The 27,542-nt window shown below is 32.7% G+C and overlaps 1 protein-coding gene across 1 annotated transcript; it reads right to left on the bottom strand.

The window, feature by feature from the left end:
- Window positions 1-1,082: 1,082 nt before the first annotated feature.
- On the bottom strand, window positions 1,083-27,224 carry LOC105348285 (ubiquitin-like domain-containing CTD phosphatase 1). The gene is made up of 9 exons (XM_011457640.4): window positions 26,979-27,224; window positions 25,366-25,457; window positions 23,293-23,378; window positions 21,675-21,790; window positions 19,792-19,890; window positions 19,166-19,302; window positions 18,203-18,316; window positions 17,406-17,533; window positions 1,083-1,454 (listed from the first exon to the last, which is right to left on the bottom strand). Exons 1-9 carry the CDS (start codon window positions 27,142-27,144, stop codon window positions 1,382-1,384), a joined length of 1,011 nt encoding a protein of 336 aa, XP_011455942.3. The 5' UTR covers window positions 27,145-27,224; the 3' UTR covers window positions 1,083-1,381.
- Window positions 27,225-27,542: the final 318 nt, after the last annotated feature.

Below are 27,542 nucleotides of genomic sequence, written 5' to 3' on the forward strand. Positions count from 1 at the left end.
AGATTAGAATAAATTTAGCAGACAGACAACATTCAGACCAATCAGTCGAAAATTCGAATACTAGTAACTTTAAAGAACGTGCCAGATGATTGCGCAAACGCCTGGCTTTCTTGATATTGTGGTTTCATCAATATTCGTTGAACATAAAATTTTCGTGGATTTCGTTGTTAAGGTGAAATAACGTAAGTTACACGTTGCTGTCGACAAAATACTTTTAATACAATAAAATGTCGTTTTGATCAGAGGTCAGCCATTTTATGATGATGTGTTATTCCAAGATTGCTGAGACGTGGTTAAATGGAAAGTAAATTGTCAACGTTCTACAAAATTTCAGAACAGTCTTGATAATAAAAAATTGTTGATGTACAGTCATAACACACTTTGAAAAAAAAAATTGAAAGTGCTTTAAATTGTTCTCAAATTTAACGCACTTTGAAAAAAATTCCAGTGCGTCGATTTGATCACAAATTAATTTAAAACGCACTTTAATTTTTTTTTCAAAGTGCGTTTTCACATACCTAGAAAGGTCGGTTGTCATGATTATAATCTGTACTTCATGGGGATGTAAAGAAGCACACAAACACTTTATAGTATACAATTCATTCTTCGTTGAAAAAAGAATACAGGCAATATGTAACTTTCTTGATTATTCAACAGAAAAACGACTGAATTGTTAACTTATAGGTGACTAAATGTTAAATGACAGGTGAATGAATGTTACTGAGAGGTGACTGAATGTTAACTTTAGGGTGACTGAATATTAACTAATAAGCGATTGAAAGCTAACTTACAAATACCTGAATATTAACTAAAAGGCGATTGAATACTGAATGGGCGAGTTATATCATACGTCCATTCCAGATTTTTCAGTTAAAATTCAGTTGACAAAAACGAACAGTTCATCCCGTGAAAGACAGGCTGACAAATTAAATATGATATTGCTACATGTACCTGTGTAACCAAATACAGTTACAACGTATTGCATAAAACTTAAAAAATGCATTGAAGTAATTGTACATTTTACTGATGAAGAACTATTTTATTCTTCATGTCTATCACAGTAATTAAAATGACAATTGGTGTTGCAGACAGTAACAAACTTTGGTATCAAATGATTCATTTGAGTTCCATAAGCTAAGTTTTAATTTTTAAATATTAAGAATACATTTTATCTGTGCTCTCTGGAATTCTCAGGTCCATGCACTTAAAACACAGACATCAGAAACATACAAGTAATCCGTGTATGGCAAGTAAGCCAATGGACTGGTCAATCCAATCAAATCTCTGCAGCGAGGCCTGGCGTACATCTAGGGTTTTGCTTGAACCACAGATCAAGTCTTTCGCAAAGTTGTCCCTGCTGATGATAAATCTCATGGATGACTCAGGTATCTCCTGATTCCTTCAACTGTCGCTCTGTGGAGTCTGTATGTTCATGCTTTCTTTTAGGTCTGTACCTGAAAATAAGACAGTAGTTGGTAATCTATGTGGTATAAGGTTAATGCATGAACAAATTTTGTTTTACATATATGTTCATATCACCATGAATAACCCTGAGAAAGAATACAAGAGGCCAACTGACCAAGTTGCTCACCTGAAGACACCACTAAAGGGTTGAAATATGAATGGTGTCTTCAGGTTAGCAACTAGGTTCATGGGCCTCACCAGTAATTCTTGTATCCAATTCAACATTTCATTTAGGTTACCTGAGTCTAAGTTAATCCAGAAACCTACAAGTATAGTTATCCGGCTGCTTGTGTGTCTATCTGCATTCTAAGACTCAGATTATTTAAACAAGCTACAGCGCCAATCTTAAAGCGATATGGTCTTATATTGGAGTGTAACCAAAAAATGGTGTTCAGGCAATGGTTATAAGAGGATTAGTTTTTCCCCCAACTAATATAAGTGCTTTATTCATCCTTCAAATTGAACAATACTAGCTATGTCAAGCACAATACCAATCCTAGCCATGCTTGAGCAACTTGTTTCAATTATTATATTAATTGTAGATCCTCTGAAAATAAAAATTTTTTTCGTCATAAATAAAATATAAACTTTTGAACTTTTAATTTCTAAAAATTCTCATTATTTAACTAATGCAAGTGTACAAGAAATAGGACCCCCTCCCCCGCCCTAAAAAAAATTCACTTTTACAGACTTTAATTTTAAACAACTATGGTAAATCACATATAGTTGAAGAATATAACTACATTGTAGATTGAATTCTTTATCTTCATCAGAGATGATTTAACAAAGTCATAAATATTCTAAGTCTCATGGAATGATATATAAAGAACAAAACTTGGACATAACTTTATTTACACAACTTCTCTGATGTCCACAATAATATTCTACAGCCATGATAATAAATCATTAATTAGTTTGTGATTAATTAGCATTGATTAATTTGGCCGTAAGTCGTAAGTTCTTTTGTAAAACTCAGCCCAGGGCAATAAATTGTGAGTAAAAACTGATAAATTGAGACATCTCATCTCTTTCTTTTGTGGAATTGTTTTAATTGGTGCATGTAGGGGTCAATGTTTAAGGTGGCTCTATACACCACTTTTTGATGACGCAGTACGCAAAAAAGTAAATCTGGAAGCATGCAATTCCGGTACTGGCTGATTTAAACTGAGGTGAATTGTATTGGGACCGCTCTTTTGAAAAATTTGTTAAATGAATAGATTTAATAAACAATAAAATCAAGTATAATTTTTTAAATAGTTTCTTTCCCATCATCGATCTGTAATATCGTAGCTCATTGGGTTAGATGGTTCACTACAAACCTGTAGGTCATGAGTTTGATTCCCGTTGAGAACAATAAATTTTTTAACTTTCCAAAATTTTCTAAAACGTATTTTTTGGTTGAATAGTGTGAAAGAAAATTCTAAACCAGTGAAAGTAGTTCAATTATAATATACTTTAATGCACATTAATATCGACAGATGTTCTTTACCACCTTCAGGGGATGGGAGGGTTGCTTTGAATTTCTCTCAGGTTGGGATACATAAATCCTATTAGCCTAGTCAATTTTCCCCTTTATTTATTTGACTTAGTTTTGCATTAAAGCGAATATATTCACTTATACAGGCCTATAATATATTTATCATTCCAACATTATATTTAGGAAATTTTCTTCAACTCAGAAATGAAAAGTCCCCAAGGTGTTTGGGCCTTGAACGACAACCCTTTCCTGGGGGAACTTTCACACCAAATAAAATTTAAAATATTTTTTTGTGTTTATTTGCAATGATTTTCATTCAATTTTTTATGTCACAGTTATTAAAATACATTTTCTTATAACATCAAGCAACTTTTTCAGATGATTTGTCAACAGAGTAAGAAAATAAGAAAAACTAGATTCGATCTCGTTGCGAGCAACGAGTGGGTCTTCCGTACGATTTTTTAATAGATTAGATCATACTTATCAATTCAAAGATAAAACCGTAGATCTAAGCGAAAAAAAGTAAAAAAAAAAATTTGCGGCACTCGAGGCTTGAACCCGGGTCGCCTTGGCCATGTCCACGACTCTATCGACTGAGCTACTCGGACTCTCGCTTCAGAACTTTGACGCTTAATTTCTCGAGAATGCCTTGATCGATTTTAAAATAAATTACATATTCTAAATCAGTGAGAGGGTCACTATCAGGTGTAAAAATTTCCAAAAAAAATATTCAAAAATAAAAAAGTCGAAAAATTCAATTTTTCAAATGTCCTTCCGGTGACGACCGGAAGTGACGGCTGACATTCTCTTGACCGAGATGCACCAGAAAAACGATAGATCTATCATCTCTGAAAGTTTCAGCCCTATATCTTTACTCGTTTTTGAGAAACCTGAGAGACAAAATTGACTTTAAAAAATCGTAAAACGGCGGTAACTTCCGACCGGAAGTAAATTTTGAAAAAATGTCACGGGGGTACAAACTGCAGATGGCGAGGTATCATCAGTGAAAATTTGAAGGAAATCGAATCAGCCATTTCCGAGAAATCGCCTGCACAAAATGTGTAAGGAAAAAAAGAATAATAATAACTAGAGCAAAGCTCGTTGCAAAGCAACGAGTGGGTTTTCCGCTAATGTCGAAAGCAACGCTAGAAGTACGTCCAAGAAGCAGAGTTCTTAATCTAGTAACAAAGAAACCTAAGTACAAAAAGATAAAAAAAAATCGAATGATTCTTGGTACAACTTAACATAATCCGAATGGTTTTAAGTATGACTTAACCAAAAACCTTTAACCATTTCAAGAACAACTTAACAAAAAAAACAATGTGTTTAAGTACGACTAAACAAATTTGACTTCATTTTAGGTACAAGTTTACTTTACCTTGAACTAACATCTTTTTTCTTAATCCAGAATGTGAAATTAAAATTTACGTAAAAAATCAATTTTGTTTAAAACATAATTCTCAGCAACTTTTCCTCTTCACTGCTTTTCAAAGGGTTGACCTTTCGTACTGTGTGCTCGTTGCGTCATTAATTGTCAGAAACTTATCGATGTAAAGTTTACTTTACTGTACCTCTGTGAATATTTCCTTTGTAAAATTACTATGAACCAGACAACATTGAAACGGTGAACATTTCAAAGGGCCCCGCTTAGGTTATTTAAGAGAATTCTGCTTTGACCTTGACCTATAACTTGAAATTTTTCCAGCTGGCATAGAACTTTTAATTCAATTTCATTCCCCCTAACATACATACATTTTTATTCAATCTGACCAAGATTAAGCATATTTTAAAAATAATCTACTGTCTAAAACTTATTTTAAAAAGATCTGCTGTGACACATTGACAGACTTGGTTCAAGGTCACTGCACGCCATTAACCAATAAACTCTGTAAAGGTAAAATATTAGCCAAATTGGGGCTAAAAGGAGAGTATATCTATGCTCTTAAAATATGGATTTTTGTGTGATCTGATATGACCTTGACTCTTCATCTACAAATATCCTTCGAGGTCATTGCATATATTTTGATCAAAGGCATCATGTGGGTGAAGTATGAGGCTGAATGGAGCAAAGGGAGAGAAGATATACTCCGGACAAGGATTTTAAAAAATATAATTCTGCTATGACCTTCACAGTTTCTTTTCACTGAAAATAGGTTCAAGGTCACTACACACCCTTTCACCCTTTACTCAGAAGCTCTGCTTATGTGAAGTCTGAGCCAAATAGGGGTTAGCAAAAATTATATATGCTCTCAAAAAAGGATTTTTGCATGATCCGATATGATATTTCACCCTTTACCTAGAAATTTCATGCAAGGTCACTGCACATCGATTAACGATAGAGACAGTCTGTGAGTATTGGTCAGATTGGACCAAAGGGAGAGAAAATATGCCCCAGACAAGGATTTTATATATGTAATTCTACTATGACCTTAACCTTATACCTAACAACATGGTTCAAGGTCACTGCACATCCTTAACCCAAAGGAACCCTGTGGATGAGGTATGAGCCAGATTGTGCCAAGGGGAGAGAAGCTATGCTCTGGTCAAGCGATCTCGGATGGACAGACGGACAACCTGATCACTAGAAGGCGCCCACACAAACTTGCTTTTCTATCTAATTTGAAATATTAATACATGTAATATCCATGCTATCTGCCCATGGTGAATAGTCATCAAAACCATTCATCAGCAGAATTTGATTTCCCTCCTTTTTAAGGTTGTATGGGACATTTGTCGATATTAATGTGGATTAAAGTACTATATAATTGAAAAATTTTCACTGGTTTAGAATTTTCAAATTTTACAATATTTAACCAAAAAATAGCTTTTAAAAATATTCGAAAAGGTAAAAATTGTAAAAACCCCAGCGGGATTCGAACTAATGACTTACAGGTTTCTAGTAAACCCTCTAACCCACTGCGCTAAGGAGTTAGGTGACCATTTTTGAAAAGAAACTACATGTACTTATATAATTACACTTTATTTTATTGTTTATTTCGATAAGCAATACGTCACAACATGGAAGTGTCCCATATCACCTTAAACTCGGAACACCTCTGACCTAATAAGATCGCGGCATTAAATACAAAGTTTGATTTAACTCTAATTTGTTTATCATCAAGAAATTCTGCATTGCTGACAAATAAAGTTTTCTTCTGTATAATGAAATACCAATTAACTGACTATTCGGACAATAGCAAGTTTATTGTCCCACTCCACAGCAACTATTTCCCTTGGCTTTGCCTCATTAAATAGTTGCTGTCTTGGGGGACAATAAACTTGCTATTTTCCTCATACCCAGTAAATACTAAATAGGCATATAATATCCCATCCACCTACATTTCATGTTATATAACCTCCCGTTTGTAACCTTCAATTTCACTGTAAAGTCAACACATCTGTCATAGCGGCAAGTTTCACAATTTATTTCTGCTTCTCATGTACTTAAAATTAGGGGCCTTAATATTGCTTACCAATTCCAATAAGACACATCCCATTAACTATCGATAAACATTAAAATTCATTTCATGAATCTACGCAACACTGGTAAATCTTCAAGTACAGTCACTATCAATTTTACAAAATATTGATGGTTCTTTATCCAAAACTGTTCCTTGTACCTTTAACTTAGTACACTAACATTTTATGAAAAGACGGTTTGTCTTAGAATAAGAAAGCTAATGCAATTCTGAGAAAAAGAATACCACATATTGCAAATTCCATTGAGGTTTAATAAAAATATGGCCATTTAAGTGAACCCACCATTTCCAATTTCCATTAGTAAACACAGATTTACAGGGTTCTCCATAGTAAAACATCTTTACCTGACCTTTTAGAGGTCAACTGTTGTTCAACCACCTTTAAAAAGAAACCTTATTCAATACAACATGCATCTACATTATATAATCATGATAAAAGCTTCACATCATTTAGAAATATCCTTACATGTATACCCCCCTCCCACCCCCATCTTTTGATTTTCATAAAAAGTCATGGTTAAAAATGTTTTACCTAATTTTATGAAACTTGTGGCAATTTCCTTGAGTCATTTCTCAACATATTTGAAAACAATCATCAATGATTATAAAATTTGATCTTTATTTGTTTATTGTATGATTTGTACCATTTTAATTAACAAATAGACAGCTCACGGTCCTGCTTGTGATTTCTTGTTTTCATGAAAAAATAAGCCAACAATCATATTTAGTAAATATCTAATCTATTCTGATTTCTAGTCTCCCTCTAACCATGCTAAAACAGTAAGTTACAACCTACAAGTTAGACATCTGCCTTAAATTAGAATTAAATTCAAACACACCCAGGTAGCTGGAGACAGAGTTGATTTCAATGAAAAATGTTCAAATTTGACATGTTTTTCTCTTTTTTTATGCATATATACATTAGAAAGGTAGAAATAGGTTGTTTCTTGTTCATTTCAAAAGTAATTATCATAGCAGATGTTATTTCAAAGTCAAATGTACATTTACATATCCTACATGTAATCTTAATGCAGACAATTAAATAGGGGGGGGGGGGATTTTTCAATTATGTAAACACATCTAAATATCTTTATGAAATAAAAAATAAAGAAAACATAATTGCATACTTTTATTGAAAAACAAATTTTCACAGCAATTATGAATTTCTTTAAACAGCCTTAATTTTGTTTTCATAATTTCTTATCAAACACAAACCACAACATGGCATGATGCTTTCTTCAAGTTCCATTATTGTTTTTGCATTATCTGATTTAATTTGAATTACCGGTAAATAGTCTGTAGAACACAAGGAATATGCATGTGGATAGAGGTGACAGGTTAATCTCAGGAGCTGACCCACAAGAATCAACAGGTACCGGTAAAAGCCATGTGGTCACAAGAGTCTGTTTTGAGCTGAAATAAAAAAAAAATAATTAGCTGTGTTTACATACATGTACTAGTAATAGCTGTGTTTTCTGGAAAAAATACACTGATCATGCAGTGTAATAAGTATGACATTTCCCAATACATGACATAACATTTAGGCAGTACAAGATCAAAAATTTGCATATCAAGTCATAATATAATATTAAAAAATTTTCATAGGGCCTAAAAAAAAAAATAGTGTGTTTAGGGTAACACTGATGAAAAATTAGGTTAGATTGGTGGGGATCTTTTTTTATTTTATCTATTTTTTTGCCTGAATCCTAAGAATGTTTGTTTGTTTCATGTTTAAAAACGTATTTTTTATTGGAAATAAGATAAAATTCACAGTCGGATAAAATCAGGCATCTAAAAATGGTAGGATTGGGCCATTTTTTTAGGTTAGGTCGGGTTACCTGAAACACACAACTTTTTTTTTTAGGCCTAGGTATAAACACTTATCAAATTGAGAGAGAGAGAGAGTTTGAGAGAGAGAGAGTTTATTACCGTACTTGTAGTGCAACAGTCAATATTTCAATTCGTAAATTACAAAGGAATATTACCCACCGAACAGCGTCAAAGTACATGTACTGGTATTAGCTTCTGGTATACCATTTTTTATCAATTCTACTGTGTTGTTTTTTTTTGCAAATAAATTTAGCGAGGGTTTTTGTTTATTTTCTTATAAATTACATGTTTTAAAAACAATACTTATGTAATAAGCATAAAACATGTATGAGTAAACTTAATGAAGAATTTTTAATAGATTATTTTTCACAGAATGTGGTACATTACATGTATGTCAATCTTTATAAAACTAGTGTATATTTCGTGCGCCATAAATTGCAAGTTTTTTGTAAACATCATTTACTTGCATGATAGGTATATATGGTCTAACCAAAATTTTCTTCATAAAGCTACAGCTGTATGTACCACATATATGTTTTGTCACAAGTATACATTTTAAAAAAAATACCCTAATTCCAACAGTTGAAATAAACTCAACTCATTCTCTGATAAGTTCATTGTGTTTTGTGCGTGCATATCTTATTTGTCTGCTGCAACAGCAGCCAATCAGCGGTAAGCTGAATCCACAAAAAGAAAGTTTGTGTTTTAGGAGCGGGTAAATTGTTTATGCGACACTGTCAAGAAAACCACACCAAATAATAACAAGAAACATAAATATTCACTTAAATGTATTGTGTTGTAAAGTAAAGGTTTTTAACACTTATTGCATCTTGCAAAACATGTGATGACCCTTAATCATCTGTCATATATCTGATATACATGTATATGTAAAAGATGGGAGAAATAACGACGGAACAAACTGGGATTCGAACCTGGCCCTCTGAATCTCTAGTCAAGTGCTCTACCAACTGAGCTACATGTATCTGGCACCGGTATTCAAACCAGTCTGACCGTCACATTTCTCCCCCCTTATATGATCTTCACGCTCGAAGATCACCCCTGGCAGGAGTTAACCTGTTACATGTAGTTCCAGGGGTTGGTCACAACACCAATATTGTAACAGGATGGGAGAAATAATGAAGGACTAAACCGGGATTTGAACCTGGGCCCCCTGAATCTCTAGTCAGGTGCTCTACCAACTGAGCTATCTGGCACTGGTATTCAAACCAGTCTGATCATCACATATATAAAGAATTATTTTAAACAATGTTGTTCAATAAAAAATAACACTCGCAACCTTCAGTTTTTGTCTGTAATTAATCAACATTGGTGTGCGATCAGTTCTCGCCTAGTACCATTTCTCACCAGTGCATTGTTACGTCATTTTATCAACACATAAAATTATATACGAAAATATGATGTAACAGTGCACCAGCGAGAAATGGTCCTCGGCGAGAACTGCTCGCACGCCAGTACTGCCAGTAGTCAGATTAAGAAAAGAGAATAAAAAATTACATTTAAAACATTAACAAGGAAAATTTAAGTACACATCATAACTGCTAAACAAGAAAAATTATGTGAACTGGTAGAATGGTAGGCATAGTTCTAACTTGTAACCTACATGTACAAGTACATGTATCGGGTACCCGTTGGTCTGCTAAACCTCTTTAATGATACAATGATTGGCATCATAAAGATATTAAAGTCATGTTTTAACTCTGAAGTCTGAAGTATACAATTTTATTTACTTGAAGTTATGTCTACAGGGTATTCATGACTACATTTGGAGTCTTCTGCACAAGAATATATGATATGTTTCTAATTAGATTCTGCTTTGAATTTTGAGTTGAAAATTCACAATCTGTTATTTTTTTAAATAGATAAATTCAGTTACCCTTTCCAGTCCCCCATGAACCTCGAGCGAGTCTAAACATCCATGAAACATGTAAAAATTACACGTTAGTAAACAAACACCCACACCATAACAAAAACATCTAACAGTGTGCACGTACTTACATGTACATCTATACTATATACTAAATTTTAACCAGTTAACAAGAAACTTTAAAAGGAGTAAAAGCCTCACCTTCTTCAGTAACATCCACATAAATCACACACTTTAATGTCCATCTTTTCTCCTTTATTACTCGTAGCTTATCAACGGCTGATCGTCGACAGAAGTGTGGCTGTCAGAATTTCCTCGTAAACGATTCACACGAGAAAAATATCCTCCTTAAACAAATATGTAGCATTGTTCCCTGTGCATGTTCATATGTTTCACAGTAAATTGAAAATGCATGTGTACACAGAAAGAATACACAACTTCTCTTCTGCATTACGGCTCTCTCTTTTCTACAATGCCGTTCGTTACTGTTTACATTCGGCGCGCGCGCGGGGGTTACAAACAGGGGCGCCCCGACAAATAGTTGCACATAGAACGTTTAAATAATGTGTGTTCATTGAATTCATAAATGATATAGATGAAAAAAAATGAAATTGTATCACAACAATTTATCTAAGACGCAACACAACGTAATGCAGTAAATGCCTGGGCCTTAATGTGGCATTTCTTCGCTTGTGTGTCTATGTACACATATTAACTCGTTCATGTACGATTCTCACATATTTGTTTTATGAAATTTGAAAAAAATATAGCACAGAACTTGTTTAATTTGATACCAAATGACATTATTTAATAGATTAACAATAACTGAATTAATTTGTTTTCATAAAATGTTAACGATTTTTGCTATCAGAAAAATACGTGTATGAGCTGCTGACCCCTAATTATAGGGGCCAGCCCTTTTTTCTTAATTTTAAATGAAAGCTCTCGTTATTCTAAACAACTTTTGTTCTATATGTATTAACAAAATATTTTTAGTTTAAAGGTTATAATACAAAAAGCAACAAAATTTCAGCCCCATTAAAAATCTTAAACTTTGGCGACAAATAGCTCAACAACTAACAAAGAAATTACCAAAATTTTCATGCCAGCAAAACTATAAAGTGTTACCGACAATTTCGCCAAATTTCATGCATCTATCGTCTGTAGTTCCCGAGATCAACTCTGGACAAAAGACCCCCCAATTTTCAATTAAAGGGCAATAACTCATAACCGGAAGTGAATTTTAAAAATTTGAAAAAAACTTCTAGAGATATTAATATCATCTACATACCCTGAAAGTTTCATAGCAATCAGACAAAAAATGTTCGAGAAATCTCGTGCACAAAATTTGCGGGAAAAAAAAAAAATAATAATAAGAAACAGTAGAATAACAGAAGGGTTTTCCGTTGAAAAACGGAAAACCCTAATAATAGAATTGAAAAAGAAACCGAAGAATAATAGAAGGGTCTTCCGCTGAAGACGGAAGACCCTAATTATGTTTTTGGGAAATGCAAAAAAAAAATTGCAATAATAACATTTTTGAATGTTAAGAAGTGTTATATTTTTTCTATGTGTCCGAAGAAAATTACCATCATATGACAAAAAAATTTCTCTCAATTTGTTAATAGGTATCTTTTAGAAAAGTATTTTACAAAAAAACGAAAAAACATTTAAAAGTTCTTTAAAATACCTATAGTATCTCTATCATCATTTTAATATTTGATAAGTTTATGTTTTGTGGGCTTCTATTGAAAATTGGAATAAACTGTGGGTGTATAGAGCCACATTAAGTCATAATCGACTTTTCAAAAATAAAAAAGTAAACTACCATTTCACAGTTAAAAATTAATCTGAAAATTGCAGCTTTTTGCTATCAAAAGATACAAACTGTTACTCAGCATTATGTATTGAAAGAACAACTGATGCCAGTGTTTTTCAAACACCTTTGTGTTACTGTTCACACTATAGAATTTAAAAAACAGCAGTAAACAAACAGGCACAGGTTGGAAACTGTGAAGTCATTTTTAATGTTCTATTTTCATCCTCAGTGCAATGACTTTTTTTTTGTATTTTTTTTTTTTAAATCTTACTTTAATGTGAGGATCAAGTTAATGTATTACCGTTTCTTTACTTTCTAGTAGAAATTGTAAAAATGATTGTTGAAACTTTTTTGTACATTGTTGTACATTTAGAAAAAAAATTATTTAGTCTGGCAAAAAGATATGGTATTATCTTTGACAATTGATTTCAGATTTCATCTTCAAATTGACATGCATGCACTATATATATATATATATATATATATATATATATATATATATATATATATATATATATATATATATATGTATGTATGTATGTATGTATGTATGTATGTATATATATATATATATATATATATATATATATATATATATATATATATATATATATATATATGCACTGAAATTTATAACCACACCTTGTTGGAATGTTTTGGATCAAAAAATTGAATATATTAAAGGGACTTGGACAAGATTTGAGATCAAAAATTTTATTTTGATTTTTCTAAGTATAAAATGCTTTATTGGTACATTTTAAATGATTGGCCAAAATATTAGAACCAGATGTTAAAGTCAAGTTACAAGCGAGATACAGAGGTAAGAATTGATAGTTATGTAAACAAAGCTCGAGACCTATAGTTGTTTACAAAAAATGTAATGTAGAGATTTACCATTTCTTAGAAATTTATTTGATTGATTGAAATTTGATTGAAATTTACACCAATACAACGAAGTTGTAAAAAATGACAATATTCGAGCTTTGTTTACAAAACAAAGAATTAAGAACTCTGTATTTTGCTTATAACTTGATATTTGAGTTTCAAATTTTGACATTGATGGCATTATAAACTTCTATATAAACATTAAAAATTGAAAAATAAAATTTGAAAATTTTAAGTCAAATCGTGTCCAAGTCCCTTTAAAAAGAGAAAAGAATGAAACTTCAAAAGCAAAACAGTGACTAAAGATTTTTTTTTTAAATTTAATTGCATGCAAGGTACAAAGCTTAATCTGTTTATATTCTCACATCAAACACTTACGAGCACGACATAAAAACTCTCTACCTTTCATTGTACTAGTAATTTAATGTTGGGAAGGAAACAAGAGGCCCAGGGGCCACATCGCTCACCTGAGCAACAATTGCCTTAATTCTGATCAAATTAGCATTACAGTATCAAAATATCTTGACAACTGAGTACAGTAGATCTTGCTAAAAAAAATTGAAAATCAGCCAATTTTTATCAACCTCTTATTTTTTGGTAAATACCAAGCCCCTTTTGTTGTTGTACCTGTAAGAAGATTTGTCTCTATTCCTATATACCCCCCCCCCCCCCCTCACCATTTCATGGCCCCATTTTTCTCTAGGGAATCATGGTTTCATCAGACTTAAATCTGCATAACCTTTGCTTTCACACTAAGTACTGAGTTTTGAACCGAACACTTTCCCAGAATAGTTTTAAAGATTTTCTCTTTATATTCCTATGTAAAAATTCAAACCGCCATCACGGTCCCGTCCTACCACTAGGGACTGTGATTTTGCAAACTTGAATTTACACTACCCGAGGATGCCTCTACACAAGTTTAAACCCTTTCTGGCCAAAATTCTTTAAAAAAAAGATTTTTAAAGATTTTCTCTATATATTCCTAAGTAAAAATTCATCCCCCATTGTGGCCTCACCCTACCCCTGGACTATTATTTAAACAAACTTGAATCTATATGATCTGGGGATGCTTCCACTCAAATTTGGGCTTTCCTGGCCTAATAATTTTGAGAAGAAGACTTTTAAAGATTTTCTCTATCTATAAAAATTCATCCCCCATTGTGACCCCGCCCTACCCCCAGGGACCATGATTTGAACAAACTTGAATCTACACTTCCTAAGGATGGTTACATGCCAATTTGAGATTTCTTGGCCAAATATTTTTGAGAAGAAGATTTTTAAAAGATTTTCTCAATATATTCCTATGTAAAACTTGATCTCCCAATTGTGGCCCCACCCTACCCCCGGGGATCATGATTTGAACAAACTTGAATCTACACTACCTGAGAATGCTTCCATTTCAATTTGAGCTTTCCTGGCCTAATAGTTTTTGAGAAGATTTTTAAAGATTTTCTCTATATATTCTTATGTAAAACATGATCCCCCTATTGTGGCCCCACCCTACCCCCGGGGACCATGATTTGAACAACCTTGAATCTACACTATCTGAGGATGCTTCCACTCAAATTTGAGCTTTCCTGGCCTAATAGTTTTTGAGAAGACTTTGGCTCAGGTGAGCTAAAAAAGGTTAAGTTTACAATACAATAAGTTGTTAAAGTTGGTTTCTGGAAGAAGAGACTTTGAAAATTTTCTTAATAAATATTGAATTTTTTTTTAGTTTTTTAATCTTTAGTTTTTAAGATCTGTGTACAAACATAGAATCGTCAGCAAATCTCTGTATCTTGCTTATAATTCGAAGCTTAACACTCAAATATGGTTAGTAAATAGAAATTGTAAACAATTAAAACACAAGAAACATGCACTATAACAAATAAAGAACACAATTTATTTTTTCGAAATGAATCATATATATACATGTACATGTATATACCTACATATTTCCGACAGCGATATCAAACTCTATTTAAACTGAATAAACTCGAGAAAATGCCGAGCATCTCAACAAAACCTATTGCATTAATATACCATTACGCAAAATATAATGCCGAATTACCGATAGAATGAATTGTATTTCAGTACTTTTTTGATACATCAGATTTTGCTTAATTTGCGCAGGTAAACAGTTAACTGTTTGATTTACCGAAGTCTCTGTTTGATTTGATACGTAAAAATCACGAAATACAGACGATAGTTCCCAGGTTACAAAGCATAAATAATGAAAACGAAACGAAAATCAGAACAAGCTAACACCAACGTCATGTGTGAAAACTGTCAACGCATTGAAATATTTAGCCTCAATTTACTTCACAAAATCGGCACCAATATATTTTGCATGTTTCAAAAATTTCCCTTCATTCGCGAACTGTTGCACAACAAGCAAATTCATCATAGTCAGATCGACCCTTTTTCGTATAATGTCATGGCTGCTTTAAACAAAGAACCTCGTTTTAGATGTATGGAATACGAGTCTTGGTAAAATGGGTACGCAAACCCGGGCCGTGGCAAAATAAAAGCCGGGGCAGATCGGCAATCGTCAATTCCAAATACGCATTATTTTGCAGCAATATTTACAGCAAATATAAATATACTGGTCCATCAAATATCCTGAAATTTTAATGAGATTGGCAGATTAATAACTGCCAATCTTTTGTTTTGCCCAGGCCAAGTCTTGTCTACCCATTTTACCGGATGCCGAATCCGAAGCTATTAAACTGATTGAAACACGCCTTTCCTTTATTATTATTTTCGTAATAACTCAGATTTGAAACAGAATTAGACCTTAATTTTTGCAATTTATATTTTCCTTCCCATAAGGATAATTTATGCTAAACTACGTTGAATTGGAATCAGTAGTTCTTGAGAAGAAGATTTTTTAAAATGCACCCCCCTTTTTCTACAGTTTCAAGGTTTTCTCCGCTTTGAATACAGATCGGACTTTTATTTCTGCAATTTATATTCGCCCTCCCATAAGGATGCTTTGTGCCAAATTTGGTTGAAATTGGATAAGCGGTTTTAGAGAAGAAGTTCAAAATGTAAAAAGTTTACAGACGGACAGACAGACGGACAGACGGACGGACGGACAGACGGACGGACGGACGGACGACGGACAAAAAGTGATCAGAATAGCTCACTTGAGCTTTCAGCTCAGGTGAGCTAAAAAGTAATTTTTAATTGGGTCCTCAATAAGTTCAATTGAAACAGGTTTGATGAAATAACCACAGCAATTCCACATTGATCCTTACATATTATTGATTTTTTATGTGTATATATTTTATTAACTGGGGATAAAAAGGAAATTCAAAGAACATTATCCCTTGTATGCATCATCCATGAAAAATGCCAAGCTGTCCTCTGGCAAAAAAAAAAATCTGCCATCGGAAGTCAGCTTCGCTATCCAAGGGTGGCGATCCACGGTGTTTCCCTGTAGTAGGATACTTAATAGAAACACCAGGGATTGTCACACTTGGCTAGATCTAATATACCAGTTTAATTAACCATGTGATGAGTACCTGTCATTTGGAAATAAAATAAGTTACTAGGAATGGGTTTTTTTCAAAAATTTTGCAATTAATATGCAGAATTCATTTGGAAATGTTTTTTGACATTACTTGATCATATCAGAGTTTGCATTCTCGTGCAGATCATTCAATGATTAATTTTTAAATGATTGAATTTCATTAAAATTAATTCAAACGTTAATCAAGATATGAAAGAAAAAGTGAGCATGCTCACATACCCTGCGCTCCCCCATTACTTGCCAATGCTACTCGACATAATGAATGGCATGGTATGCCTTAAATACACAAACTAACGTAGTTTACGTATTTTTTCTGCAGTGTTTATATCTTTTTTTATATTTGTTTATATCCTTTATATCCCGCATGAATCACCATTTAGAAATGAAGCATTTTATTGTTGAAATGAAATACACAATATGTCAAAAATTTGTTTATTCTTACTTATCAATACTGTTATTTGAGAAAATTTTGCTGATCGAGTTGAAAAAAATCACAAATAGGAACAATATTCGATATCTTCATTCAGAAAATATTTGTACCACAAAATGCTTTTCAATTTCACCTAAAAATTTCCAGTTAGAATATAGCACAAAAAATAATATTTTTCTATAACTTTTGAGTTGATGAAGACAAAAATGTCAGAGATTTATCTTTTAAGGTAAAACATTTCCAATTATAAACTTTAAGGAAGTTCAACATCCCTATATTATCATTGAATATTTAAACATTTTACTCCGTAATAGATATAATGTTGGATCAAGAATATTGGATCTCTAAAACTGTTTTTTAAGTCAAACTTGAATTCTAGTTTAAAAGAGATGTTACTTAATCAGATGAAAATATGAATGACAATAAAACAAGTAAATTGAGATAGATAATCCAAATTGACCATCAGATCTAAAATATTTTATCAAGATTTATAAGTACACATATTTGAAATTTGAACAACAGGCACTGTATTCTTTGGGTGGGGTGAGGTTGCGGGGTCTAGGGGTAAAAAAAAAAGCATGAAGGCATTGATAATATCATATTGACATATAAATTTTACCTTTCCCAATGGCGGTGGTTCAAATCTGTGAAATCTTCTAGAGCAGCAATATGTTTCAGATATTTTGACAGCTTCAGTAACTCTCTGTCTTTGTCTCTGTTGAAATGAGCCTCCCTAAAGGCCCTTATCTACAATCCACAATAAACATGTACATGTAGTTAAACTACTTCGTTTTGTTTTTTTCACATGCCACAAAATTTGCAAAATTGGGGAAATTAAATCTGTTACATTTTTATTTGAGTCAGTCATTTTTTAACGATTTAAAAAGTTTCTAAATGATACAGGATATAATTTCTGCGTATTCAGTTATTTGCGATTTGAAAGAAATCGCAAAGAAGCAAAAATTAGATCATCGCAAAAATTACTGGATATACAGTAGTCAAAAGTAGTGTTCAGTAATAATGCATAATGATTTTTTGGTGTGACAAAATTGGTAATAAATATATGTATTAAGTTTAGTAGTCTTCTTTATTTCAAATAAGTTTTATGAAAACAGGTCCAATTCCAAGTGGAAATTTTGTAATGTAAATTTCATAAAAAATAAATCAATGCATTAAAGATTTACTTTGTGCAGCTTTGTTAATCTCCAATCCTTAGCTCTAAAATTATCAATTTCCACTTGTGTCAGTTAATATCATATCTCAATAATTATTATATTCGTTTATAATTATCCTTAACTAAAAAAAATATAGCTGACTTATGTATCACAACCTGTTTGGACCTAATTTCTCATCCCTTTACATTTGACCTTGACCCCCTTTTAATTTTTGGAGTCTTGTGACCTTGACACTACATACCCTGAGTCCTGTCTGGGGGTTCATGATGAAATTTCTCCTGATATCATCAAACATGATGGTATTTTTGGCACTCCATTGTTCATATTTACCCCAAATGACCCCTAAAGGTTTCACCTACAAAGGAAAAAATATAATAAAAAATATACAGATATCTTTTAGAAGTTTCTACTTTTGAAAGAACTTAACCTGGAATGTCTTCATCTTCACCAAATCACTGTTTGCAGGGAAATATTTACCCCCATTTAATTTTCGCTCCATTTGCCCTCGTGGTCGGTGGCAAATATAGTGCTTCAAATTACCTCTCTTAAAACACAACTTTGTCTGCGCGAATTCAAGACAGGGCGAAACCGTTTGCATGTGAAAAAAGGCAATGATAAGGTAGTGTGAAAGAACCCTGTATATGCAATAAGCAATAATTATTATATCTTTACATCTTGAACTGGTAAGGACAAAACACAATTGTGCCAAAACTGGGGAATCGATTCTTGGACCCGTGTTACTCGATGCATTACATGTACCATTCAAATATTTAAGACCAATATGTCCATCATCAGTTATTTTTTCATTCACTAAGGGGCTTTTTTCATACTAATCAGACTTTGTAAAAAATTAAGCAGTTAAACATATGAAGTTGTTGGCCAAAGAAAGATTATTAAAAAAAGATTGTTTTTTGTGATTGGAAGCATGACATAAAAGTTATATGCCAATTTGATGGCGACCAATGGATGCCAAATTTTTTCCAGGGGAGTCTGAACAGGGATTGCGTTTGCCGGGGGGGGGGGGGGGGGGGTCCAACATATTTTTAACACTTTTACTACATAAAATTTGATGAATTTTAATATATTAGGAGGGGCGTCCAGACCCACCCACACTCTATAGCTAGGGCCACCTTTGAGCTCTAAACATGTTTTTAATTTGGCCCAAAGCTTCTGATTTTACTAGAAGTCTGAGTTTTGTTATTACCTCAATGACTCCATATTTTGGTGTGTGGACACTGATCATGGCTAGGCTGTCCAGCATGAAGCAGATCTTGTAGTTGGGGTGAGAGGTCACTCCCAGCTCCTTCATTTTGACCTCCACCCATTTCATACCCGTGGCAGCTACAAATAGAATAGGAAATGGATAAATCAAGCTATTTATAGAGGCCATATTAGCACCTTTTGTTTAAAAAATTCATACCTTTGATTTAGCTCAAGTGAAGAAATAATTTGGCAGACCCACAACATTCAACAGAGAAGTGAAGTGAAATACAGTGAACATTTAAAAAAAAAAAAATAGTGTAATCAGACAAAATCCAAAGTTTGTTGGGACAGTCAAAACACTTATTGCTTGAGTAGGACATCATTTTGTTGGTAATTAACTGTTTGAGATACATCACAAGAAATATATTAACTTCAATGTTTACAATTCTTGATATCATTGATCTGAGAGAATGCAAGTTCTTGGGTCAGAAGCATTCACTAAAACCCACAAGCACTAACCAAGCATGAGCAATGATAATTAAACAGTGCATTTTAAACATGGAAATCAATCTGTGAACAGCAAAAAAAACTTTCATCAATACAAATTTCATAACTTTAAATACTTACACCATATGACAATGTCATAGTTTTCATAAGCCGACTCTAGAAACTCGTGTAAGAAGGGCCTCATCAGCTCGTTAGCTGTCTCTGCTACAGATCTATGGTCTGAAATAAATTAATAAATGATAAACGTGTGTGTAAGAAATCATGTTTTTGTGTCTTAATCACTTTTAAGATGATTAATGCAGCTTAATGAAATACCCCCCCCCCCCTCGGGCACAATATGGAATGCTGTGGTTTCATTAATATTCAAGGGTATCAATTTTCGTGGATAAAGTGAAAATCACAGTTTCAATGATATGTAAATTCGTGGCCAATGACCCTATCAATACAAAATGTAAATAGAAATTGCATTTCAATGAACATTAATTTCATGGATCAACTTAACAACGAAATCCACGAAAATTGGTATTCAACCAATATTGATGAAACCACAGTACCTATTTTATTTTGAGTTTTCTATTAAAGTCCTAGAAGTAATAGACACTAAAGAAATCATAGCACGATTCACATAATTCATCATTTTTTATCAACTTTTATCTGTCTTTGGTTAAAATTAAAAAAAAAAAAACTTCTAAAAACAAAACTGGTTTAAGTATACTAGCATTTCCAAATTCATGAAGAAAATTTATATCATAGTTACTGTAACATTGAAGTGAAAAATGATGAAACGAACTAGCTCTTCATCAATTGTATATTCAATATTTCAATTTTTTTTATTATACATACTCAGTCTTGTATAAACACCAAATCTATGTTATTCATGAATACAACTGGTAAAAAAAATCTTGATGAACAAATTTCGTTCTTATGTCATTGGCACATACATGTACCACCCAGTCAAAACACACATTACAACCACAATTTAAATAAGAGCACATGCTGTCAAGAGGAGCATCCCTTGCAAAATCAAAGTACTGAAGTACTGACGGGAGTTGATTTTATCGATTATCATTTATTTTAAAATCAACTTATCTTGCATGGCAATTAGTTTCTAGTCTGTATTTGAATTACGCTTTTTTTATTATGAATTTTCAGACTTTTCCGACAAGAATTTCAAGAAACCCCATATGAATCATGTTGTGTATTATTTAAAGATAGATTTCAAACTATGTATTAGTAATTGAAACAATTCTAAGAATCGTATGGATCCAGGCACTATTGATATCGAACTCTAGTCTCTTTCAACCAGGAGCTCGGCTGTCTCCGTTTATCTCCGACAAGCACGAGAGCCAATCGCAGCTTCTCGGACCTTTCCATCAAGCTCAAAAAACACATTGTCTCCGAGCTTGCCAGAAAGGCCCGAGAAGTTGCGATTGGCAAGAGAGCCTCTCTGCTTGTCAGAGATTTACGGAGACAGCCGAGCATCTGGTTGTTTATTAAACTCTGGTGTAGGAACGCATAAGACTACAAAAATATCTAAATTGTTCGTATTATATAAAATCTGACTATTTTCAAAGTGTTTATAGATAAGTTTCCTTAAAAAACAATGCTTCAGCATACATTACATCGAATTTTTCTATTATTTTCAAGAACTAAGTCTTGTCAGCGGTGATGATTTGTGCTTAGGTCCAAACACTGTTTCACTTTCGGTTTGCCAGAGTAACTGCATAGGAGGGTTGATTAAAATCAACTCCCAAAAAGAGGGTTTCATGTTCTTGTATATATTCCCTCTGCAACAAGTTAAATTGTGTTAATCACAGGTACCTGACATTATTAATTTTTATTATGAGAAAATTTTTTAACGTACGTCAGGATCCTGTGGTGTTAATGCCTTAATTGAAAACTATCTACTTAAAATTCTAAACCCCAGACTATAAGAGATGTTAAGTTTGGTGAATACAGCATACTAGTAAGAAATTACATCTCTATATAGATGATATACATACCAAACAACGTGTAATCAATGTCTAGCACCAAGAGTTTCTTCCCTTCCCTTGGTTCATTCAAAACATTGATTTTATACTCTTTGATCCGGCGCTCTATTTTGGCAAGATATTCCTCTCTAAATAACAAATACAGGCATATACAGTTTAATGATTTGCATAGTGTCTATTGAAGTATAAATATCCTAGACCAATACTCACACATTGTTTATCAGTTTAATATATTCCAGATTGACCTTTATCTATCGAGACTAGTAACTACAGTACATGTACTATTGTATGGACAAAACTACAACATTATTAGAACATACAAACTAGCTTCATGTTTTTTTTAACGTCATCAAAAGATCATTCCTAAATACTTCCGACAGATTAAGCTATGCATGTGACAAGCCTGAAGAGTGAAAACTAAATATAAGCATTTTGTGGCTAAGGGTTTATTTAATTTCACAAGGAAGCACAATAGAGGTGTCCCATTTATATGAAATGTGAATAATGCAAGCTGCGATGCACATGTAGCTTAGCGTTTTAAATTTGTGATGCTTTGTTATTTCACCAGTGTTCCTATGTATTTATCACCCTTGAATGTCTCATTGTTAAATACATAAACATAATAAATACAATATCCCTATCCCTGTATTACTACATTTATTATAATCATATTCACTGCACACCTCAATGGTGTACAAAAGAAGGAACAAGTTGATGAAAGGTTAAAAAAAAAAAAAAAGACTGTGGAATATTTAATCTGTGAAATACAAGTGTTGCTAACATAGACTTGTTTCATATCTGTTTAAACTTTTAAGCCTTGAATTTAAAAGAAAAATTTGAAGAAAAATTCAAAATAAAGATCATAATACAAGATAGGCAAAGCTAAAAACATGGAGGTGAGTACATGCATACTGTGGAATCATTAGATTTCGTGGTGGCTCAATATTCATGGAATTTGTAGGTACCTCTCATCCATGAATCAACTTCCTCCACGAATTAATAACTGATGGTTATAAAGTATTATTTCCTTTTTCAAGTATAAGAGAATACATGAAATTATGTCCCCATAAACCTGTAAAATTTAAGAAATCCTTGAAAATTGGCCCCCCACATGTTTTCATGATTCCACAGTATCCATATAGACCATATAGACCATATAAACGTCTTTAATTCCGCGGGTCTAAAATTTCATGGTTTGCCCAGTTGTTACCTTTCGCTGTGGTTTTAATTTCACGGAAAATCTAATTTTCTATGATAAAAAATTCACGATACTTGTCGTCTTTCGGTTTAAAGATGTCGGAATAAATTGCTATATATTGTTTATATCTTTGGTGTTTTTTCGGCTCTTTTACAGACCAAATACCGAGATCAATCATAAATTATTCACATTGTGCCAATTAAAATGAAGTCTGTTTTAGTAAAAGAGTTAGGTACACAGCCTGTCGCTTTAACTGATACAGAACAATACTAATAAAACAGCTGTTTATAGGCATCAATTTTGAACTCAACTATCAATATGTACACGATGTTGTTAAATTCACAGAAAATAGTCCAACGGTGAACATAGTGAAATTAAAAACATCGTAAAACTTTCCAGGTCTACAGTATGGCAAGGGCATGAAATTAGTACCTGTTCTCTATTGCTATTTCTTCCTCTTCTATGTCAAAGTCATTGACTACTTCAGGAAGGTCCTTTGGAACCTCTTTGACTTTATCCTGAAAGGAATTAAAGACCTCATAATGAAGTGCCAAATAATTACATTTATTTTACCTGTAATTTATTTGTAAAAGATGAGGGGAGAGATTTTGTTGTTTAGGCTATCCTTAAAAGTGTTTGACGTATGGAATTGCCTCCAGGAGGTCTCTGGACCCAGGAGGGAGGGAGGGATTTTTTTTTTTTAATTTTCAAACTTGAAGTTTGAATTATTGAAAATTGGTGAAAAAAATAAAAAGCTCCATATAAAAAAACAATTTCTTGATTTTTTTTAGAGGCAATTCCAAACAAACAATACTGTAAAAATGGTTATATCGGCTGTAAAAACATGTAAAAGTTTGAAGATTTTCCTAACTAAAAGAATTGATGAGTGGAGTTTTACATTTTGCTAAATCAAGAAAAAGATATTGATTGACCTAAAAACTTGCAACATAAAGCCAATTCATGCGAATTGGATATGTTCATGAAAAACTAGAAAAAGACACAGTGTTCGTAAAAAGAATTTTTACTACTGCCAGAATTACTACTACCTGGTAACCAGCAAAATGTGAAAACTTTTCGTGAAATTGTCACAATTATCACCTGCTGATCTGTACATACTGTAAATATGTTTTGATAATTATGATTAAATTATAAATAAATGGATGAAAGGAAATTTTTGTTTGTACAACTATTACAGCTGTCACATTGTACAAATGCCAGAGGCCAGAAACCTGGCCGATCGGCATGGCGGTGTGTTCTCCTAACGCCTACTTCTCAATTAAAAATAATAATTGGTCAAGGCAATTATGGGGCCCTCTAAGGGGACACAGGTAGACTTTACCTGTATATACTTTGGTTCACAGGTAGACGACATTGTCTTATTTTTAATTTGAAAAAATAAAAAGATGCAATAAATAGTGCTAATGGCTGCATGTACTTGACATTGTATTAAAAATATCATATCTTTTAAATAACCTAAATGTTTCAGTGAAATAAAGTAATCATTAAATATTATTAAAAAATATAATATAATAAATAATAATTATAATATATTTATGAGTTTGTTGTAAAACCGTGCTATGTGTCAAAATAAAAAGAAATTTGTATATAAAATGTTATGCAATTTTAAAACATTATTTTATTGTTTTGAATTATATGTAGTGCTAATAAATATATTAAAATTAATTCAATGTTTACTTTTTATTTATGCAACAATTTTAATGATAAAGACATTCAAAATTTAACAAAAATGACAAACTGTTATATTATTTTTCATTCAAGGAAACACTGGTAAAGTCTACCTGTGCCCCTTTAGAAGGCCCCATAATTGCCCAGTATAATTGAAGAACGATAATTGGGCAGTAGGCGTTCGGAGAATATATAAATCAAAGTATTGTTATTAGGAGTTGCTTGAAATGTGTTTCTGAGACTATTTATTTTTTGAAAATTTGATTATAAATAGGTTTAAAATATTTTTTTAACAAGTTTAATTTTTTTAAATTTTATGCTGTATTATATTAATCTTACACCAAAATTATTAGTTCGGGATAAAGATGCGCAAAATTAAACGAAATCAATAAGGACTTAGGTGACAAAGCAAATTTTGTTTGGAAAAGAACAAGTAAAATATTGGCAACAAATGAAATAATTCGTGATATTTGTCAAAGTTTCCACCTCGTCAAACTTTCCTCTTATACAATAATTTACATGTATTTTGGCCTAGAAAAAAATGGTTGATTAGAGCATCCTTTTTTAAGCTAATAAATGAGGTGATAAAGGTGGCTTATTTATATTGAATTTCACAAATAACACATATTATTAATTATACACAAACAATATATTACACCATAATTGTATTATAGCAAGCTATGCCATATGTCAGTAAAGAAACCAAAATTTTTTTTTATAAATTACTGGAATCCCATTGGACAGTCACAGAAGTTTGACACAATCTGTGCATAAAAAAGGAGGGGGTACATTTCAAAAATTTTAACATATTCTTAATACCAATTCTTCCTCTCGGCTGCCCATCATCATGATTTTCGTGGAGGGTTTTAATTTCATATCTGTCAATGCCACATCATCTCCTGGTGGTTTCCCTGCAATGAATAAAAAAAGTTCAAGCTAACATAGTTTTAATTCATGATTCACCCAACAAGTGATTACCAAAAAAAATCATATGGCTGTACAATTGTCCTTCTCACATGCTATAAAATATAATCATAGTATGCTCAAATTAAGCCACTGACAGTTGTACAGTACCCGCAACATTATTTTTTACAAGATAACTGATAGGATTCACTCACGATAGGATAGGATTAACACACGATGAGATAGGATTAACACATAATAGAACAGTATACATGCACAATAAGACAGGATTGATACACGATAGTAAAATTCATGCAAACAGGTTTAATTTGTGTGCTGTTAACAGAAAAATATCAGATATTGTCATCGGCGTTTTCTGAGGATGGTTGTTTATCGGTGTGCAAAGACAATCGATGAGAGCTCTTTTGCAATTGACTATTATTTTTATACCTTGACAACATGTTTTATCATAATAGAATGTCAAAATTATCCCATCTGGGGACCCCTGACTCAAAACATATTCAATTTATATATTATTATTTTAAGTACTCGAGTGATAGCTATACAAGTTTTATCACATTCAGACAATGAATATCGTACCACACATAAGCTTCTTTTCCTTTATGAGTAAATGTCACCCACCTGTCAATAACAAGAAACCAGCAAGCCCATAATTAAAAAAAGAAGTTTAATTCTAACACGTGTCCACCGCTCAAAGTGGTCTTCAATATAGATTCTCATTTTACAACGTTTTCTGTCAAACTATTTCTTTCATTTCTCTTCGAATGCGTTATTCCACTGCCAACGGACCAACCATGTTTCCGCGTCAACCTCTTGTGTATGTTCTAAAATTAACTTGTCACATCACGTGCTAATGGATATTTCAAAGTTGGGCATTTATTGACCAGCCCGTTCAAAAAATAAATATTACTCATCATATATTATTCAAATTTATATTAAATACTTTTAAATGCGTTTGATTTAAACTGTATAATTTGCAGTAAGTTTACTTAATAACTTTTGTAGCTTATTGGAAAAATGAAAACAGTTCTTTTCTTAAAAAATTTCATTTAAAATGGCATATATACCTTTAAATTGAACAACAAACCTGATATGATTTGATAAACGCAATATTGGATAGGATTAATGCATGATGGAATTGTTACACACATCATACGATAGGATTGACACATAACCAGATAATCATAAGATTGGATTGTAAAAAAATAACTTTGTGGGTACTGTACCATTAATCCAAGATTCCTCTGACTCTAACCCCTGCTTTTATATTGTGACGTGCAGGGGAGACATAAAAGCGCGGGGGTTAGAGTCAGAGGAATCTCGGATTACGGTACCATTATAGGTACATTTGTGTCAGAATTCCAATACATGAAACCTGTGAAACTTCACAAATGTTTGTTTCAAGATTCTACAGATACATGTGTAACACGTTAATCATTTACGTTTCTCAAAAAATGTTATTCGTGTCTGCTATATGTAAATACATAAACAATCTAACAATTACAAACCTTTGAATTTCAGCCCGAGTAATTTCTGTCGCTCTGGCAGGACACCGGTGGCGGCTTGTGTGGCTTTCTTTAGATCCCCTACCGTGGCATCTTTTGGTAAAGACAGTCTGAACTCTTGACCGCTCCATTTTATCACCACGGTATGATCAGAACCCTCTCCGGACATTTAGAATTGTTCTTCAATCAAAACTCTGCCAACGTTCGCAACGAGAGATGTTTTCGCAGTATCTATTAACTCGTTCAAAATTTAGTCGTAATGAAACAAAACAACTCGTACAGTTAATCAAGATAAAACCCGTCATGTCAGAATATGCTATAGTATCTAGCTTAAAATTAAAAGCCTAAGGCTGAAAAGATTTAACAGGCATAATGGCAATTAAATGACCACTCTCTAAATCTGCGCAAGGATTTCTTTTTACTTTGAAATAACGTTGGAGAGATCATCTTTCCTTGCGTCAATCCAGAGAATGGTCTCGGGGGGGGGGGGGGGGGGGGGGGGGTCTGACCTAGCATAATTAATGAAAATAGATTCCGTCGTAAACAAGATATTGAATATTTTCAAAC

Source organism: Magallana gigas, chromosome 8 (assembly GCF_963853765.1).
Source record: "Magallana gigas chromosome 8, xbMagGiga1.1, whole genome shotgun sequence".
Classification (NCBI taxonomy): Eukaryota; Metazoa; Mollusca; class Bivalvia; order Ostreida; family Ostreidae; genus Magallana; species Magallana gigas.

Bases quoted from the DNA above. Each gene is read 5' to 3' on its own strand.
- LOC105348285 (XM_011457640.4), bottom strand. From the start codon at position 27,144: ATGTCCGGAGAGGGTTCTGATCATACCGTGGTGATAAAATGGAGCGGT. The intron at 23,379-25,365 runs GTATTAAGAATA...AATTCCTTTCAG, and splicing joins GCAGCCGAGAGGAAGAATTG to GATAAAGTCAAAGAGGTTCC. The intron at 19,891-21,674 runs GTATGTATATCA...AATTTATTTCAG, and splicing joins CATTGATTACACGTTGTTTG to ACCATAGATCTGTAGCAGAG.